Below are 20,552 nucleotides of genomic sequence, written 5' to 3'. Positions count from 1 at the left end.
TGGAAACTACATGTTGCATAATCACCAGGAAGACAAAAATTTAATCTGACAATTTCCTTTTATGTCTGAACTTTTCATTAGCAGAACATCAAACAGGGAACAGTGAGCTGACTGCCATCATTCCAAATTTCATTTAGAAATATAGATTTATTCATTACTGATTAGAGAAATGCAAATTAAAGCATCTCTGAGGTACTACCTCACACCTCTCAGACTGGCCAATATGACCAGAATGGACAATCATCAATGTTGAAAGAGAAAGTGGGAAATCTAGGACACTATTGTTGGTAGAGCTGTGAACTCATCTAACCTTTCTGGACAGCAATTTGGAATTATGCCCAAAGGGCAATAAAAATGTGTATATCCTTTGATCCAGCAATACCACTACTTGGTCTATACGCTGAAGAGACCATGAAAAAGGGTAAAAACTTCACTTGCACAAAAATATTCAGAGCAGTCCTGTTTGTGGTGGCAAAAAATTGGAAATCGAGTGAATGTCCATCAATTGGGGAATGGCTGAAAAAACTGTGGTATATGTATGTCATGGAACACTATTGTTCTATTAGAAACCAGGAGGGATGGGAATTCAGGGAAGCCTGGAGGCATTTGCATGAACTGATGCTGAGTGCGATTTTGAGAAGAAACACTGTACATGCTAACAGCAACATGAGGGCGATGATCAACCTTGATGGACTCACTCATTACATCAGTGCAACAATCAGGGACAATTTTAGGGTATATTTGATGAATACCATCTGTATCGAAAGAACCGTGTAGTTTAAAACAAAGACCAAAGACTATTACCTTCACTTTTGAAAAAAAAAAAGTTGTCTTATGTACTATGTAATTTTGCTATGTCTTATATTTTATTTTCTTCCTCAAGGATATGATTTTTCTCACTTAACACAATCAATTTTGACCAATTATATCATGGAAACGATGTAAAAATTATTAGATTGTCTTCTGTGAAGGGGTGGGGAAGGGAAGGGGTGAAATTGAAAAATTCAAATTCAAAACATTACAAAAAGAAATAGACTATACTACACAAAAGGGCAGGTACACACCTGGGCATCTAGGTGGCCTAGTGGACATAGCAATAGCCCTGGATCTAAGAAGATCAACATTCAAATCTGGTTCACACATTTAACTGCTGTGCAACCTTGGCCAAGGCATTTCACCTCTGTTTACCTTGGATCCTTCATCTGTAAAATGGAGATGATATCAAAACTATCTGGTCTTGGCTAAGAAATAGAGTGGTGGACCAGTGGACTAGAGAAGTGCAATAGCAGGAAACGATTATAGTAATCTACTATTTGATAAATCCAAAGAGTCCAGCTATTGGGATAAAAACTCTTTCTTTGATAAAAATTGCTGGGAAAATTGGAAGTTAGTATGGAAGAAACTTAGGTCAGACCAACACCTCACTCACACCCTATATACCAAGATAAGATCCAAATAGATACAGGATTTAGCCATAGAAAACAATAGAATAGTTCTATTCTATCCTATAAGTAGAAAGCAAATTAGAAGATCAAGGACTAGTTTACCTGTCAGATCTATGGAAAGTGAAGCAGTTTATGACTAAGGAAGAGATAGAGAACATTACTAAAAACAAACTAGATGATTTCAATTACATTAAATTAAAAAGCTTTTCCACAGATAAAACCACTGTAACCAAGATCAAAAGAAATGTACTAAATTGGGAAGCCATCTTTACAACTAATGTTTCTGACAAAGTACTCATTTCTAAAATATATAGAGAACTGAGTTATATTTAAACATGAACAGAAAGGATAATGATTGTGGGAAATCTGAGACACTAATACAGTGTTGGTGGAGCTATGAACTCATCCAACCTTTCTGGAGAGAAATTTGGAACTACACCCAAAGGGCAACAAAAATGTGCATACCCTTTGACCCAGCAATACCACTACTGGGTCTATATCCTGAAGAGATGATGAAAAAGGGTAAAAACATCACTTGTACAAAAATATTTATAGCAGCCCTGTTTGTGGTGGCAAAGAATTGGAAATTAAGTGAATGTCCTTCAATTGGGGAATGGTTTAACAAACTGTGGTATATGTATGTCATGGAACACTATTGTTCTATTAGAAACCAGGAGGGACAGGATTTCAGGGAAGCCTGGAGGGATTTGCATGAGCTGATGCTGAGTGAGATGAGCAGAACCAGAAAAACACTGTACACCCTAACAGCAACATGGGGGTGATGATCAACCTTGATGGACTTGCTCATTCCATCAGTGCAACAATCAGGAACAATTTTGGGTTGTCTGCAATGGAGAATACCCTCTGTATCCAGATAAAGAACCATAGTGTTGGGGGGGGGTGGGGGTGGAGCCAAGATGGCCACAAGAAGGGATCTAGTCTTAGGCGCTCTCTGATAAAACTTGAAACTAAGGACTCTAAACTTTTAAGAGACAGAACCCACAAAGGGACCCAGTGAGGCAGTTCTCCTACTCAAGGTAACCTGGAAAAGAGCAGAAGAGCAGCATCCCAGGGTTTGGAGGGGCGGCCCACCAGAAGAACTTCAGCCTCCCGGAGGCAGCCCCAGGGTGCTGGGAGCCCCAGCTCACAGCAGCGGGGGAGTCTCCTGAGCTACACCCCGGGGAGCACCGGGCACAAAATGGGGGAACAGCGGGGGACCTCTGCCAGAGTGAGCACTTGGAGCCCAACCCTCAGGGCACACAGCCAACAGCTTGGTCTTTCTACAGCCCAGATCCGGAAACAGAAGCAGGCGGAGCTGGTAAGCAGGAGCCTCCAGGGCATGAGCCCACTGAGCAGAGGGAGGGGAGTGAAGAGAGAGACTGCAGAGCTCTGTCCTCTGTCCCTGGAACAGGACTCTGGGGCTCTGAACACATTCAGATCCTGATCCCAGTCTAGGCCCCATCATAGAACAGAAGCGCCCCCCCCACCTTAGCCCCATGGCGGGGGGGGGGGGGGCGCTTATGGTCATTCACAGACCAGGAGGGAGGACAGAGCCTCACACACTGAGACCCTTGTGGGAGTGTCCCAAAAGCTCAGGAAGCACCCCAAAACCAGGCCCAGGCCGGGAAAATGAGCAAGCAGCAAAAAAAAGAGGAAGACCATTGAGAAATATTTTGCATATGAGCCGAAGAAGGATCAAAATACTCAGTCTGAAGATGAGGAAACACAAGCTCCTGCATCTAAAGACTCCAAGAAAAACAGAAATTGGGCTCAGGCTATGACAGAGCTCAAAAAAAACTTCGAAAATCAAATGAGGGAGTTGGAAGAAAAACTGGGAAAAGAAAGGAGAGAGATGCAGGAAAAACATGAAAATGAAGTCAGCGGCCTAGTCAAGGAAATCCAAAAAAATGCTGAAGAAAATAGCATGCTAAAAACCAGCTTAGGTCAAATGGATAAAACAGTTCAAAAAGTTATTGAGGAGAAGAATGCTTTCAAAAGCAAAATTGGCCAGATGGAAAAAGAGATAAGAAAACTCTCTGAGAACAAATCCTTTAGACAAAGAATAGAATTCAGGGAGATTGATGAATTTACCAGAAATCAGGAATCAATACTTCAAAATCAAAAGAATAAAAAATTAGAAGAAAATGTGAAATATCTCATTGAAAAAAACAACTGATATGGAAAACAGACTTAGGAAAGATAATTTAAAAATTATTGGAATACCTGAAAGTCATGATCAGGAAAAAAGCCTTGACATCATTTTCAAAGAATTACTACGGGAAAATTGCCCTGATATTCTAAAAGCAGAGGGCAACATAGAAATGGAGAGAATCCACCGATCCCCCCAAGAAAGAGATCCCAAAAAACCAACCCCTAGGAATATTATAGCCAAGTTCCAGAACTCCCAAGTCAAAGAGAAAATATTACAAGCAGCCAGAAGGACACAGTTCAAATATCGTGGAGCTGCAGTCAGGATCACACAGGACTTAGCAGCAACTACATTGGAAGCTCATAGGGCTTGGAATACAATATACCGGAAGGCAAAAGACCTTAGAATGCAGCCAAGAATGGATGACCCAGCAAGGCTGAATGTCCTCTTCCAGGGAAAAAGATGGACTTTCAATGAACCAGGGGAATTTGAAATGTTCCTTTTGGAATGGCCAGAGCTGAACAGAAGGTTTGATCTTCAGATACAGGACTCAGGTGAAGCATGGAGATTGGAGGAGCGGGTGAAAAGATGAGGGACTTAATGAGGATGAACTGAGTGTATTCCTGCATAGAAAAATGACACTGATAATACTCATATGAACCTTCTCAGTTAATAGAGCAGGTAGAGGGAGCTTTTATAGTTGAAGCACAGGAGAAAGCTGAATTTGAAGATAAAATATGGTGTAAAAATAGAGTCAATAGAAAAAAAGGGAAATGTAATGGGAGAAAGAAAAAGGAGAGGGGGAATAGGCCAAGATATTTCATATAGTAAGATTTTTTTTTATTACAATGAGCTATTGCAATGATATAGAAAGGGGGAGGCAAGGGGGAATGAGGGAACCTTTGCTCTCATCAGAGGTGGCTAGGAGAGGAAATAGCATATATACTCAATGGGGTATAGACATCTGGAGTAAGAAGGAGAAGGCAGGGACGGGGGAAGGGGTGGGGATGTGAATAAAAAACGAGAGGATGGACCATGGGAGGAGAGTGGTCAGATATAACACATTTTCTTTTTGCAAGGGGCAGGGATTGGAAGGCCTGTCCAAGACCATGGGGCCAGGTGGATTCTGGGCCTAAGGGGTGGTATGGGGGCTCAGGGCTTCTTGGCCCCAGGACGAGGGATCTGTCTGCTGCGCCACTCAGCTACCCTACAGCAGACTCAGAGTAAAAGGAGAGAGAAAATATAGTACATGGTAGCGGAGAAATAAGAAAGGAGGGAGTTGCAATCAGAAATGGCAACAGTGGAAAAATATGGAAGTAACTTTTGCGATGGACTTACCATAACGAATGTGATCCACCTGTGAAAGAGTTGTTGGTGTTGGAACAAAGACTCAAGCACATTTATTATTATTATTATTTGGGGGAGGGTACAGGGCAAATGGGGCTGGGTGGCCTGCCTGGGGCCACATAGCAGGGTGATCTTTTGGGTGTCTGCGGCCGGATTTGGACCCGGGTGCTCCTGGCTCAAGGGCCAGTGCTCTGTCTGCCACCCAGCCACCCCTACTATTATTACTACTTTATTTTATTTTGGGTCTTTTTTTTGTTCTTTTTGGTTTCTGCAGGGCAGTGGCGATCGGGTGGCTTGCATGTCATATGACTGGGTGATTGTTGGGTCTACGGGGCTGGATGTGGGCTCAGGTGCTCATGGCTCCAGGGCTGGTGCTTTGTCCATTGTGCCACCTGGCCATACCTATAATTATTACTATTACTTTTTTTTAATTTTAATTTTTTTCTCTCCCCTTTACTTTATCACCCAAGCAAGTCTTATTCATGGGGGGAGGGGTATTTTGTTTATTCCAAAACAAGAATATTTATTAATGTAAAAAAAAATTTGTACAAAATGAGAATAAAAAAAGAAAAGAAAAAGTACAATTTTCAGGAAAAAAACCGTAGTGTTTGAACAAAGTTAAAGGACTATTCCCTTTAATTTAGAAATAAAACCAGATATTTTATTGTGTGATCATGTTATCTCTTATACTTTATGTTTCTTCCTTAAGGATATGATTTCTCATCATACTCAATTTGGATCAATATGTACAACATGGAAACAATGTAAAGACTGACAAATTGCTTTCAGTGAGGAGGTGTGGGAAGGGAAGTAAGATTGGGGGAAAACTTGTAAAACTCAAAATAAATAAAATCTTTAATTAAAATAAAATAAGATAAAATGGAGATAATAATAAGAGTTCCCACTTCCCATGGTGGTTATAAGGATCAAAGAGAGACTATTTAAAGTGTTTAATACTGCCTGACACATGGGGTGCTATAAAACACTCTTCCTAATACCACCACCACTGTAACTATGATGACTTCTCTACATCTCCTTTACTCTCCCTGAAGCCTACTCTTGTCTTGGCTTCAGCCACCCAAAATAAGGTCCTGTGATTTAGACAACCAATGTTGCCCCTCCTCTTATCCAGGGAAGGGCCTAACAGCACAAGGGATCTGAAAAGGGAATTTTCTCAGCCAGACATCAATTGTGTAAGATATGACAGAAGGAAAACATTTTGCTTCCTAGCTATACCCTTACTGCTAAAGAAGAGAAGTTTTTTTATACTTATCTTACTTAGAATTCCTTTTATCTCTCAAGAAATGACTGATTGGCTTTTCCACATTACCAGCAGGTTTTCATAGAAAAGTTTTTAAAAGCTTCAGTTCTTCTATGAAATGTTCATTTACATTTCACAGAGCTGTTGTAAGATCAAATGAAAGAAGAAAAAGAAAAAAAGAAAAAAAATTAAAAAAAAAAGATCAAATGAAAGAGCAAGTGTGAAAAAAGACTACATCTGCATGACTTCAATCAAGAAGACTTGGGTTAGGGGCAGCTAGGTGGTGAAGTGGATAAAGCACCAGCCCTGGAGTCAAGAGTACCTGGCTTCAAATCCAGTCTCAGACACTTAATAATTACCTAGCTGTGTGGCCTGGGGCAAGCCACTTAACCCCATTTGCCTTGCAAAAGCATAAAAAAGACTTGGGTTGATAACATAACAATCTAAAAATCTGCATGGCAGCTTAGTTCTGATCCCCACTAAAAAGCAGAAATAAAATCAAAGGGAGAAAAATTACAGAAAGCATGGCTTTCCTCTTAAATTAACATGAAGAAAAATATAGTATGTGATATAATCAAAACATTACTAGATTTGGAAGTTTGAATTTGAATCCCAATTCTGACATGTGGCCATAGACAAATTGCTTATTTTTTCGAAGCCTCAATTTCTTATTTTGTAAAATAAAACCACCACCTGCCCCCAAAAGGCTGGTTTTTGTTGTGGTGGTTGAGAAAAACACTTTACAAATCTTAAAATGCCACAGAAAGTTTGAATCATTGCAATTATTGGGCTGCCTCAGGGAATAGTGTCTCTGCACTGGAAGTCTATAAGCAAATATTGATAGCCATTTGTCAGGAAAAGATGGGATAACTGTATTGAGTGACAATTTTAATCCTATTTTTAAATTACTAGTAAATCTGACTATTTAAGGAAAACGCTAGAGTGCTTCTTTCACAACTCAGTAGTTTGCTTGTTTAATGGAAGTTCATAACTACTATATAGCACTATAAGGGATTTACTTCTTTTAGCATCTTCCAGAACTGACCACTGACAATTCACTGTCAATGGGCCAGGATTTCCAGACACACATTAAGTGGAAATGACTCAGAGACCTTAGCAGATAGCCACTAGCATCAATATGATCAATTTGCTTTTGAACTTCCCTATATTCCTGTCCAATATGGGATGTACAATCTAGATTGAGTCTGTTACATGAATAAAAACATAATAAAGTTTAGGGAAGAAGAAGAAAACCTTCTGTTCTTCCCCCTCTTCATCTCCACAAAAGAAGAATTAGAAAGAAAATGGGCTTTATTTGTAGCAAGGGAGTTTAGACAGAAGGAAGAAACTGACTAGCATAAAGGAAGATTAAACAAAGAGGCTTTCTGAACTACATTTTCACACTGACTCAAGTTTCCAGGAAAGGCCAGCTCATTCTCTTCTCTCTTCCTCAGTGACAAGAGTTGAGCAATATCTCTCCAGTAACAGAACCTCATTCCACTTTAGTCATTCAGAAAAAAGGCTTCCAATATTCTAAATCTTCCAGGTAATACACATAAGCATCTAGAATCTGCAAAGCCAAAAGGTTACCTCCTGAGGCAGAAATCTGTCCTGAGCCACTCCCACCCAAGGGAGAAAGACTATTCTTCCAAAGCTTTCCGTGGCTGGGTTGATGCCAAACTACTCACCAGCAGACATTTGTTCACTGACTCTTCTGGTCCCTGAAATACTTGGTGCCAAGAAGTAACAAATTCATTGATGAGACCAGAGAGTTGGTGGCTCTAACACTTAGGGGCTTAATCCAGCCTTGTGGCTCAGCTGGGCAGGGGAGGGTTATTTCTTAAGACTAGGCAGCAGGGTGTAATTGAACTAATAGTTTAGACTATAATCTCTCCCAGTTCTATGAAAGACTATTCCTGTATTCAGGCAAATCACTTATCCTCTCTGCATTCAAATTTCTTCATTGATGAGATGAGATAATCAAGTGCTTGGAACAATATAAAATTATGTATAAGTAAAAAGGGGTAACATCATGTAACATATACTCCTACTTAATTCGCCCACTGTCAAAAGCATAATTAAGAAATAAAAGGGAATGGAGATAATAACACCTACCTTCCACAGATATTAAAAGGATAAAATGAAATAATATTTGTAAGGTATTCTGTAACCTTAAAGTGTTATATAAATGTTAGCTGGCTAAGAATATACAGTCAGAGTATGAGGCAATCAACAGGTATTTGGCCCACAACAAAAGTGAAAGGCCTAGTTTCTAAATGAGTTGAAAAACCAAAAAATGAAATAAAGCATTTTTACGACCAAAAAGGCAGCTAGGTGGCCCTGCAGAGATGGTGGGCTGGGTTTGGTCAGGAAGAGTTATCTTCCTAGGTTCAAATCTGGATCCCAGATACTACTTTGAGCAAGTCACTAAACCCTGCTTGCCTCTGTAAAATGAGCCAAGGAAGGAAATGGCAAACCACGCCAGTACCTCTGCCAAGAAAACCCGAGGTGGGACTATGAAAATCACTCAAATACATTGAAAAGCCTGGCATGAAATCAAAGAATGCTTTCTAAACAATTGTTCAGTCTGAATACTTTTTAGGCAAAGTCACCCTGAGTCCCAAGCACATAGTTATAATAAAGACTCACTGATGAACTCCAACTTGTCTTCCTTTTCTGTGCTTTCTCAGGAAGTCCTGAGAGATGAAGGAGGATGGGAGATTCAACATATGAAAGAGTAAGGGAGCTCTGAACTGAGAACCAGGAGACCCAGACAACTTCCTACAACATGTGTCAGTCTGCTACAAATATTATGGTGAAGAAATCTGGAGATGGAGAGGTTGCAGGTTTGTTGTATAAAATAGGCAGAATGATGTAATGGAAATACAGTCTTCACATACAAGCCTATTTTGTTTTTCTTGTATCATAATGAAATGCTGTGTTGCAGATTATTGCTAAATTCATAAAAGATTTTCTAGGTGATATGTAGCTCAAACATGTTATCTGAAACCTCTGGTTCTCTTAAGGTCTTTTCACTTTTGTTAGAACATACTATGAAAACAGCTATTATTATAAAATATCCCACAGCAAAAATGAAAAGTTCTTGAGAACCAGTGGTTGCAAAAGCATGTGATAATATATATTTAACTGCTTAACACTCAGAAAGTTCTTTACCACCTCTTTGAAACATTTTCTTGATTTCTAGCGGGAAGGACTGTGACTGTGGTCAGAATGCTGTGAAAGAACTAGCATAGAACTTTTAGCTTGATATGGGCTTTGTTTTGCTTTTCAGAGTAGGTTTGCCTTTTCTTTTTTTGGATGAATAACTGAGTTTTCAGAAATGCATAATAGTAGCTCAGTTTGGGATTGATAAATTGCAACTAAAACACATGCACAATCTATAAACCAATCATAGCAATCCCAGTAAGATAAGACTGAATCTGACAGAAACCAATCAATATTTGGTCTGAATTTCCATGAACTGTGGAAGAAAAATTGTAACAATATTCCCCATATTTCCTTTTCTCTGAAAGTACCATAAAGAGATAATACCCTATATTTCAGTTTCCTAGATTAAACTCAGTGACATCTAAGGTCCCTTCTGGTTATATATTTATGGCCTTCAGATTTGCTCATCTATTCAAGCATCTTTCCCCATGAACTTAGAATCTAACTCTTGCACAAAGAGCTAAGGTTTGATAGAAGCCACAAACTCAACACAAATATTACACAAAAGCAAGAGACAAAAGGTTTAGAAAATAAATCTATGAGTCAAGTCTAACATGCTGACTTCCTTCAATTAAGCAGAAAATCTAAGTTATGACATTAAATGAGACAATAAGAGTCACCATAATTCAAGGATTTTGATTGTTAAGACAATGAGACACCTACTAGCACTTGAAATCCATTCCAGTCCTTCCTCCATCTCCTTTATTGCATTTATAAAGGATACAAAGTGAGGCAGTTGGGAAATTGGAGAAATAACAGTCAACACCATTCAATTTTTTTCTCCATTGATTCCACTGAACTGCAGAATTTCTGAACTGGAAAGGATCTTTTGAAGTCATCTAGTACTACCCTTACCTAAATCAGGGACCCTAACTCTGAAAAAGTGATCATTAGGCAGTCACATAAAACTCTTAGCAAATCTGTCCTGAGGTAGCTCATTCTACTGTTGTTTTGCTCTAAATGTCAGAAAATTTTCCCTTAATTTTCCCTTAATCTAATTCAATCTAATTCTCTAAATTTCTCTTCACTTTCGGTTCTACCTTTTAGGTCAGAATAAATCTAATCCACTTTTCCTTGTTAAAGTGATCACCCTGTTGCCCTTCTCCTATACCACTGCAAAATTCTCTCTTCTACAGATCAGTCAAGAGAAGCTCCTTCAATCAGTTTTCATGTGATATCTCTAACCTTGTCTCCTTTGTCACCCTTCTTAAAAAAATCACTTAAGTCTGTCAATGTCCTTCCTAAAATGTGGCAAGCATACGGAATACTTTAATATACTCTATATGTTCTTTTGTTCAGTAAGCTAGAGCGAAGTTCATATTTATCTGGGACCTAGAGCTAGGTTCCCTATAGCAGAGAGCAATTTGATATAGGCTAAACACGTACAGTCTTGTTAACATATTTCCCTATTAGGCAAAAGAACTAAAGGAGAAAGAAAAACATTAAAAGTTTTAAAAAATGAACATAGTATTCTTTGCTCTGCATTAAGGCGCCAGTTTTTTTCCTCTGGATATGGATGGTATTGTCCACAGCAGTCAACCAATACTCTCAGTGATCAAATCTAATGGTCTTTTCTTAGTTCTACATCTTAATCTCTTTGCAGCATTTCATATCATGAACCTGTTACCCTTCCCAGATACTCACTGCTGTTTTTCCAAGACAATGAGATTAAGTGAGTTGCCCAAGGTCACACAGCTAAGTAATTACTAAGTGTCAGAGGCTGGATTTGAACTCAGGTTCTCCTGACTCCAGGGTCAGTGTTCTATCCACAGCACCACCTAGTTGTTGTTTATTAAACATTCATTTTTGAAAAAATATTTTGAGCTCCAAGTTCTCCCTCTTTCACCAACTTTTCCCCTACCCATTGAGAAGGCAAGCAATATGATATCCATTACTCATACAAAGTTATGCAAGACGTATTTCCTTATTAGTTGGATACTCTTTTCTTTTTAGAGCTCACTACAATAGTTGAATTCTTTGCTTCAATTTTTCTGTCAAGAAGAAATTGGATGACCATTTGGCAGGAGAAGTTGCACATGGTCAGCTTCACAAAGAGTTTGGGCTAAATGATTTCCTAGGTCCTTTTCTGCACTAAGATTCTACAATTTTCCTTTCTCTAAAAGTGACACTATTATTTTAAACAAACAGTATTTGAGGGAAGGGAAAATGAAGCATAGCTTAATCAAATACAAGTAAAATAGCATATAAGTCCTCAAAAAGGGACTGGAATTCCAGTCTTCTTTGCTTCACATCCAGCCTCCATCTCAGAAAAATTAGTACCTCCTTATAATTAACATTTTGGCTTTTGTCAAAATTTTGGAGATGCCACTAACGTAGTCCCAACTTCATGTTTTCCATGAATCTTTCTTTTTCTTTCAATAGGGAGTACCTACTTGACCTAAGGCACACATGCTCTCTTTCTCTCTTATCCCCGTTATGACCAGTGGCATGCATTTGCAAGACAGTTGGCTATTGGGAGAGATACAGTCTAGACATGGAACAGAGCAAAGCTAACTGGATACCACACAAATCAAAGCTATAGCTCTAGCTTACTTTATTAGCACAGTACTATAATCCATTTCCCAAAGGACATATTGTGACACTGCCATGTGTGGCAATATCCTGGGTTTCCTCATTGCCTTTCCACTAGAAAAAGGGAATAAGAGCAGTTTTGAATGTAAGAGATAGAAGATTCACTGAAACCAAGTAGTCCTCTCCCTTCCTCCCCTACCACTCCTCCTTCACGTTCCAGAAATTTCATAATATCAATGACTAAAAAAGGTTATAATATATTCACTCTAATACACTGTCTTAAACAGTCACAGAAAAAAAAGTTAAATTTTATGATGAGATATAAGCCCTTACCTCTATGCATTATCTTGTGCTTCTCCCTCAGATATGTAAGACCCTTTATTACCTGGTAGAGAAGAAATATAGATATTTATGTTGAAAGGTCAAATAAATATAAAAATTTATCAATATAAGTTCAATATGAGAAGAATGTTACAGTGATCTAAAGAAATATAAACGTGATTTATGCAGAGTAGCATGTAAAGATCTGGAGGTACTGATGCAGAATGAATAAAGAGTGAAGAAAATAAAAAGATACATAATATAAACAAAAAAAAAAACCCAGTGGAAACAGAATCAACAGCCCCCTCTATCAAAAGTGAATGTTGAAAAAAAACCCAAAAAAAACCCATGGTTATATGGTTCAAAAGAAGAGAGATGGGAAGACACTTTACTCATCCCCTTACTGGAGGTCAGAAAATCCACAAATGCTAGACAAATGCACAAAGTCTAAAAAAGTCCTTTCTTATTTTTTCAAATACATTGATCATTTATGATTATTTTTTTAACCTGACTGAAAAAACTTATTTATTAAATGGGAGATCTCTGTAAGAGAAATAATGGAGAGTAATACTGTGGAAAACTATGAATGATATTAAAAAACCCAAAGATAGCAATAAAAAATTATTTTAAAAAAGTTCAATACCACTAAGTTTAAATGGTCCAAGAAATGTTATCCAGTAAAAGAATATTAAGCAAAGATAAGCGAGAGAAAGAAAGGAAAAAGGACAAAGTTTGAGGGTTTTTTGGATGTAAGATGACATCTAAGTGGAGATATCAAGCAGGCAGCTAGAAAAATCAGATTGAATGAAGATGGAGATATAGATTTGAAGTTATAGATGAAAACACCACATGATAGAAAAGAGTACAGAAAACACATATTCTCTTGTCCTAAAAGGATGGTCTGTCTAAAAAGAATTTCTGTAACTTATCTTCAGAAAGAGAAATCACTTTTATTGTCAACACACAAAGTTTAAAAAAGGTAAAGTGACATACGAATGGAGAGAGACACAGAGATAGAAAGAGACACAGACATTCATTACAGTAGCTAGAAGAGTCAATAATAATAAAAGCTTTCCAAAAGCCTTTTTTTTTCTTGAAATGATCTACTTCCTTCCTTGTCTTTATTAACATACCATAAGCAAAATTGCAAGGAAAATAAATACTTACAGCAATGCTAACTTTCCCCAAGATCTGCTCAGGAATTCTTCCAGCCTTCTTAAGAACCTGGTCCAAAGATCCCCCATCCTAAGAATAAAATGACAGTGTTTATTGATTTTGTTTCTGTTTCAGACATGTTGAAGGAAATGCAAAGCAAGCATTTCTTTTAGATAAAGATAAGTGTCCTTTCATTTTCTTTTAACAACCAACAAAATATACCAAGTGATCAAATAGTTCAAGTGTATATGAGACTCTCTTTTGTCATGAACCATTTACCATTTAGTTAAGCATGTAAGACATGTACAACATTAAACAGTATAAGAATTAAACCTATTAAGATAAAATAAAAGATTTCATGAATAAGAAGCTAAATGAGTAGCATGAATAATACAGATTTGAAGTATGCAAAAGAAGGTAAGATTGTTTTGAACTAAAATTGTCAAGGATCTTACAGGAAAGGTGAGAGCTAATGATTCATCATAGAGCCAATGATTCATCTTCTCATGAGTTATCAATAAACTAATAATTTAATTTACACTCAAAGAAGGCAATGAGCTGCATTAATTTGACATCTAAAAATACTAACTGGAAATGGCAATCTTCTAATACAATTAGTGAAGTCCAAAGAAAAACTTCACAAAGAGTAATGCCAAATATCAAATGTTTTCTAACCTTTTCAATTTGGCTTGAGATTTTAGTGGGTCCCAATGCATAAACCTATTCAGATTCATGTCCTAAAGCTGAAGTGTGATCACTGAGTGAGTTATTATCATTAACTGAACCCCACCATTCTTATGGGGCATTGCACTAAATATCAGACCTACAATAAAGTATAAACTCAGTTCCATGCCTGCAGGAGCTTTTATAGTTTTTTCAAGAAACAATGAGGTCTTGAACTTAGAGCTTTCCCTATGACAAGGATCCTCCAAACAACAAGGAACTCTTAAGTGATTCCTCGATAGTCAAGGAACCGATCAAAAAGCTCGGCATACAGGTCCTTCATCGAATACCTAGCTGTTTAACCAAGGTACTTCCCCTTGGAAAGAACAGACACTGCCATCTTTCATGCTCACCCAGTGAGTCCTGGTGCAGAAATAATTGGAGGACTTCAAAACTTGGCCAATAGCCAGGCAGTGTTTGATGAGACAAGACAGAGAGGTAGAGCTTCAGGAACGAGGTCATATAAGCAGGTGAGAAGAGTTTGAACCCCACCTCTGAAACTGTGGGAGGAAAAAAAGGGCAATAGTAGCAAATCCCCAAGGGAAAGACTTGGAAAACAAAAAATAAAATAGTGAGGTTATGCAAAAGGGACAGGATATATATCTCATATGAAGATAAATAATAAGGCCTTCTGTAACAAGTATTAAAGGAGATCAGAAAAGACATCACTGTCAGTAGAGCTATTGGGGAAGACTTCCTAGAGGAGGTAAAAATTGAGTAAGTACTTAAAGATTTTAGATCTACAGAATGTAACTGCTCTAGAGCCATCTTGCCTCTCTCAACCACATGGTCTAATTTGTGAGTAAGAGAAATTGTCAAGAAAATATAAAAATCAACAGTTTTTTGCTCAGTTTCTTCAAGGTACAGTATCAGGAATCATAAAACCACAACAACTAGCAATTCAGACAGCACTAAAATTCTATTATTTCTGAAAGAGCCTTATCTAATTTGCCACTTTCTTCAGAATCTGAAATGATGTTCTATCCCCTGCCCAAAGTCACACAGTATTACATGTCTGAGGTCATATTTGAACTCAGGTCCTCTTAACTCTAGGTCCAGTGTTCTATTCACTGAACTACCTAGCTGCCCCCTGTCTGATTTTTTAAAGGATAGAAAACCAGAATACTAGTCTCAAGAAATAATAAAAAATTCACAAGTAACAAATATAAAGGAAATCGTCAGAAATTATTTTGCCCTAGTTATATGCCAACAAACTGGAAAATTTAGATAAAATGGATAATTATTTTTTTAAAAACTGGCAGAAAAAGAAACAGAAAACTTAAAATACTCAACACCAGCAATAGTAATTAAATGAGTCTAAAGTGTTTTTTTCCACAAAAGTGTTTTTTTCCACCAGCTTGAACAAGATAAACACTCAACCTCTGACTAAGCACCCACTTGGTGCTAGGCCTGGTGTACACATGAACCAAGGAAAGGCTGACATTAAAAAGAAAGGCAGATATAGACTAACTATAAGGAGATTAAATACAACTCAATAAAATGTAGTTATGTATTCATTCAAGATAGCAGAATATAAAATAAACTCACTGAAATCATCAGTGTTTCTGTATGAATAATAAAAATCCCAAGGAAGAGAGAAAAATTCCTTTCAAAATAATTCTGAATATTTGGAATAAAATATTTGGAAGTCTACCTATCATGACACAATTAGAAATTATAAAATACAACTACAAAATATTCTTTATAGAAATAAAAACAAACCTAAAAAATTGGAGAAATCCTACTTGTTCCTGGATTTGACATTCAGTCCTTTTCAATCTTTCTTTGAAACTCCATTTGGTTGGCCATTCGCTTCTCCAGAATCAACTAACAGATGAAAAAACTGAGGCAAATAAGGTGAAGTGACTTATCCTTAATAATTGAATTTTTAGCTAGTGAGTGTCTTGAGTACAAATTTGAACTTAAGAAGATGAGTCTTCCTGACCAACTCCAAGCCCAACATTCTATCCTCTGTGCCTCCTAGGTTAGATTGATTCTATTTATTCAATGTCATATCCAACTTTATGAGTTTATTAGGATAACTTTACAGAGCTAGAAAATAAGCATAATAAACATATGTGGAGAAAATGTCAAAGGAATTTCAAACCAAATCTCTAGAGAAATTAAAAAAAAAGGGAAGGAAAGGATTTTATAGTTCCAGATTACAAAATATACTAACAAAGCTATAATCATTAAAAATTCTTCGATGTTGGCTAAAAACATAGAAAAGTTGATCCATAAAATATATGAGGTATACAAGATATAAAAGCATACAACAAACCCAGCAACATAATGTTTGATAAACCTAAAGACCCAAGTAAGGAAGCTTACTTTTAAAAAAAATAACTCCTGGGAAAACTGGAGATCTGTCAGTGAGATAAAAATCAGAGATCTTTCACAGTTACAGATATGGGAAGGATTCTTAACCAAACATGTAATGGAGAACACAAGAGATAAAAAGAACTATTTTGATTACAATAAATTAAAAAGTTCTGCACAAACAAATCACTTAAAATCAAGAGAAAAAACTAGAAAAAAATACTGACATCAAATTTCTCTGACAAAGCTCTCATTTCCAAGACAAGTCATTCCCCAATAAATAGTCAAATGATATGCATACAATTCTCTAAGAAAAGTAAGCTAACTTCCTTTTGTGCTGGTGTAAAAAATTGGATATTGATAGGATGATCATCAAATGGAAATGCCTAAACACATTGTGGAATATAAATATGAGATTATATTGTGCTATAAGAAAAGAAAAGCAGGCAGATTACAGAAAGACCTGGAAAGATATTTTTTTTAATGAACTATGCTGAGTGAAATGAGCAGAACTAGGAAAACATTGTACACATTTACAGCAATAAGCAATGATCAACTATGACAGACTTAGCTCTCTCAGAAACATGATGATCAAAGTAAATTCCAAAATTCTCATGATGGAAAATGCTATTCACATCCAGAGAAAGCAATATTGATTGGAATTTAAATGAAGATCAAAGCATACTACTTTTGTTTCTTTTGGTTTTTTCCCTCATGGTTTTTCCCTTTTGTTCTGATTTTTCTTTCACAACATGACTAACATGGAAATGTTTAACATGACTGTTCATACATAACCTATATCATATTGCTTACTATCTTAGGATTGGGGGAGAAAAGGGAAAAAAGTACAGGATTCAAAATCTCATAAAAATGAATGTTGATTAGTTTAGACCAACACCTCATACCCTATACCAAGATAAGATCCAAATGGATACAGGATTTAGACATAGAAAAAGTATTATAAGCAAACTAGAAGATCAAGGAGTAGTTTACCTGTCAGATCTATGGAAAGGGAAGCAGTTTATGACCAAGGAAGAGATGGAGAACATCACTAAAAACAAACTAGATAATTTTGATTACATTAAAGTAAAAAGCCTTTTGCACAGACAAAATGACTGCAACCAAGATCAAAAGAAATGTAATGAACTATGAAACAATCTTTACAACTGGTATTTCTGACAAAGGACACATTTCTAAAAAATACAGAGAACTGAGTCATATTTGAAAAAAAAAGCCATTCCCCAGCTGACAAATGGTAAAAGGATATGCAAAGGCAATTTACAGATGAGGAAATCAAAGTGATCCATAGTCATATGAAAAACTGCTCTAAATCATTACTTATTAAGAGAAATGAAAATTAAAGTATCTCTGAGATACCTCACACCCTCTCAGACTGGTCAATATGACCAGAAAGGACAATGATCAATGTTGGAAGGGAATGTGGGAAATTTGGGACACTAATACATTGTTGGTGGAGAGAAATTTGGAATTATTCCCAAAGGGCAACCAAAAAAACATGCATAAGTCTTTGATCCAGTAATACTACTATTGGGTCTATACCCTGAAGAGATGATGAAAAAGGGTAAAAACATCACTTGTACAAAAATATTCAAAGCAGCCCTGTTTGTGGTGGCAAAGAATTGGAAATCAAGTAAATGTCCTTCAATTGGGGAATGGCTTAGCAAACTGTGGTGTATGTATATCATTGAACACTATTGTTCTATTAGAAATCAGGAGGGATGGGAATTCAGGGAAGCCTGGAGGGATTTGCATGAACTGATGCTGAGCGAGATGAGCAGAACAAGAAAAAAACTGTACACCCTAACAGCAACATGGGGCCGATGATCAACCTTGATGGACTTGTTCATTCCATCAGTGCAACAATCGGGAACAATTTGGGGCTGTCTACAATGGAGAATGCTATCTGTATCCAGAGAAACAACTGTGGAGTTTGAACAAAGACCAAGAACTATTAACTTTAATTTAGAAACAATCAAACTGATATCTTATTGTCTGATCTTGTTATCTCTTATACTTTATGTTTCTTCCTTAAGGATACGATTTCTCTCTCATCACATTCAATTTAGATCAATATATACCATGGAAACAATGTAAAGATTGGCAAATTGCTTTCTGTAGGGGGAGGGAAGCAAGATTAGGCGAAAAATTGTAAAACTCAAAATAAATAAAATCTTTAAAAGGAAAAAAAAATGAATGTTGAAAATTATCTTTGTATATAATTGGAAAAAATGTTAGTCAGAAGAAATGTAAACTAGCAATATCCATAGAAAAATGCTCCAAATCATTAATAATAACAACAAATGCAAATTTAAAAACCATCTAATATCACCTCTCACAACCACTAAACCAACAAAGTTGACCAAAAACAAACAAAAAGAATGACAATGGACACTAGACCATTGATGGTGAAGCTGTGAAATGTCCCATCTAATCAGGAAAACAATTTTAGAATAATATCTCAGAAATATTTATGGCAGTAACTTTGACTATAGCAAAGAACTGGAAAAAATTAGGAGTAAGGTCTGCACAAATTATGGCATATAAATGTAATAGAACATTATTGTGCCCCATAAGAATAAAAGGAATGGATTCAAAGAATCCTGGAAAGACTTGTATGAACTAATGCAGAGTGAAATGAATAAAACCAGGAGAGTAATTTATACAGTACTTTTACATAATTAATGAAATAATTAATCTTCATTATAGATTAACTGAAGTGTGATGAATTCAAACTGCAGAATGAGATATTTTTTGGATGTAAACAACATATAGAATTATTTTGCTTTAATATACAAATTTGAGATTTTTTTTAATTTGGAGAGAAGTACAAAAGAGAAGTATGAAAAATAAGAGGTAGAAGGGAAGTAAGTTAATTTTGGCATTTGTTATGTGAAGAATAACCCAGAAAAGTTATTTTTATAAAAATTAAAAAGATATCCTGATATTCTTTCCTTTTCTGGACTAAAAATAGAAATAATGACATTGTTAAAAGAGGAAAAAAGGAAGGAAGGAAAACAAATATTTCTTATGTAGCCACTACATGTTAGGCCCTCTGCTAAGCATTTTACAAATATATTTCATCGATTCTCCCAACAAACCAAGGAGTTAGGTCCTCTTATTTATTCACATTTTAGAACCGAAGGGATTTTAAACCTGGGATCAGGGTCCTATCTCCTGGGCCAATTAGCCATCTCTAAAAGAAATGGCTCAAAGTGAAGAGGTAACAATGTCATAATCAAGTCAAAAGAAAGAAAGAGTTGCTGGAGAAGTCACAATGAAAATCAAGAGCTGACTAATATTAACCTTCCCACCTTTCTAATTCTCTATCACTGTTGCTAAGGGGCCCTAAGTGAATAAAACTGCCTAAATTGTACTTATTTTTAGCAGCTAATTATAATCTAAGTTAATAGTGCCTTTGTGAAGGTTTTTCTAAAGAAGAAGCAAATGCTTTATGAAAACATTAGTTCAAAAATTCTTACAACATAACGATCTACTTATCAGAGGAGTCCCAATTTCATCACTTGAGCAAGACAGTAGCAAGTAAAGTTACCATTATATCTCTTCCTTCAACCAAAAGCTCAAACTGGGAAGTGTTATGGCAACTCCCATGAGGACTTACACAATTTAAAGATACTAAGGGGGGCAGCTAGGTGGCACAGTGGATAAAGCACCGGCCCTGGAGTCAGGAGTACCTGGGTTCAAATCCGGTCTCAGACACTTAGTAATTATCTAGCTGTGTGGCCTTGGGCAAGCCACTTAACCCCATTGCCTTGCAAACACCTAAAAAAAAAAAACCTAAGTATTTTTAATTAAAGCCAAGGATAAAATGAAAGAAAGGGAGAAGAGGACAATGGTTATAAAAAATTTTGTGTCATACATAATGTAATATACAATACAAAGAACCTTGGGCTAGTAGGCAAGTTCTGGTTTGTAGTCTTCCACAGAACTGTGTGAATTGGGCCAAGATAGAATTTCTAGACCTCAATTTCCTACTGTACGATACAAGCTTCTGGGTTGAAGAACAATTTCTTAGGCTATCAAGGTCACAAAT

The 20,552-nt window shown here is 36.7% G+C and overlaps 1 protein-coding gene across 1 annotated transcript in view; it reads right to left on the bottom strand.

Moving 5' to 3' along the window:
- MAP2K1 (mitogen-activated protein kinase kinase 1) overlaps positions 1–20,552 on the bottom strand; it is a 101,443-nt gene that overhangs the window by 37,089 nt on the left and 43,802 nt on the right. The window contains exons 4-5 of the mRNA XM_074234443.1: positions 13,451–13,528; positions 12,296–12,347 (exon numbers count right to left, since the gene is read on the bottom strand). Of these exons, the coding sequence (XP_074090544.1) occupies positions 12,296–12,347; positions 13,451–13,528 (130 nt within the window). The remainder of the gene's footprint in view (positions 1–12,295; positions 12,348–13,450; positions 13,529–20,552) is intronic.

Source organism: Macrotis lagotis, chromosome 4, assembly GCF_037893015.1.
Source record: "Macrotis lagotis isolate mMagLag1 chromosome 4, bilby.v1.9.chrom.fasta, whole genome shotgun sequence".
Taxonomy (NCBI): Eukaryota; Metazoa; Chordata; class Mammalia; order Peramelemorphia; family Peramelidae; genus Macrotis; species Macrotis lagotis.
This window is presented reverse-complemented; position numbering and strand designations above follow the sequence as displayed.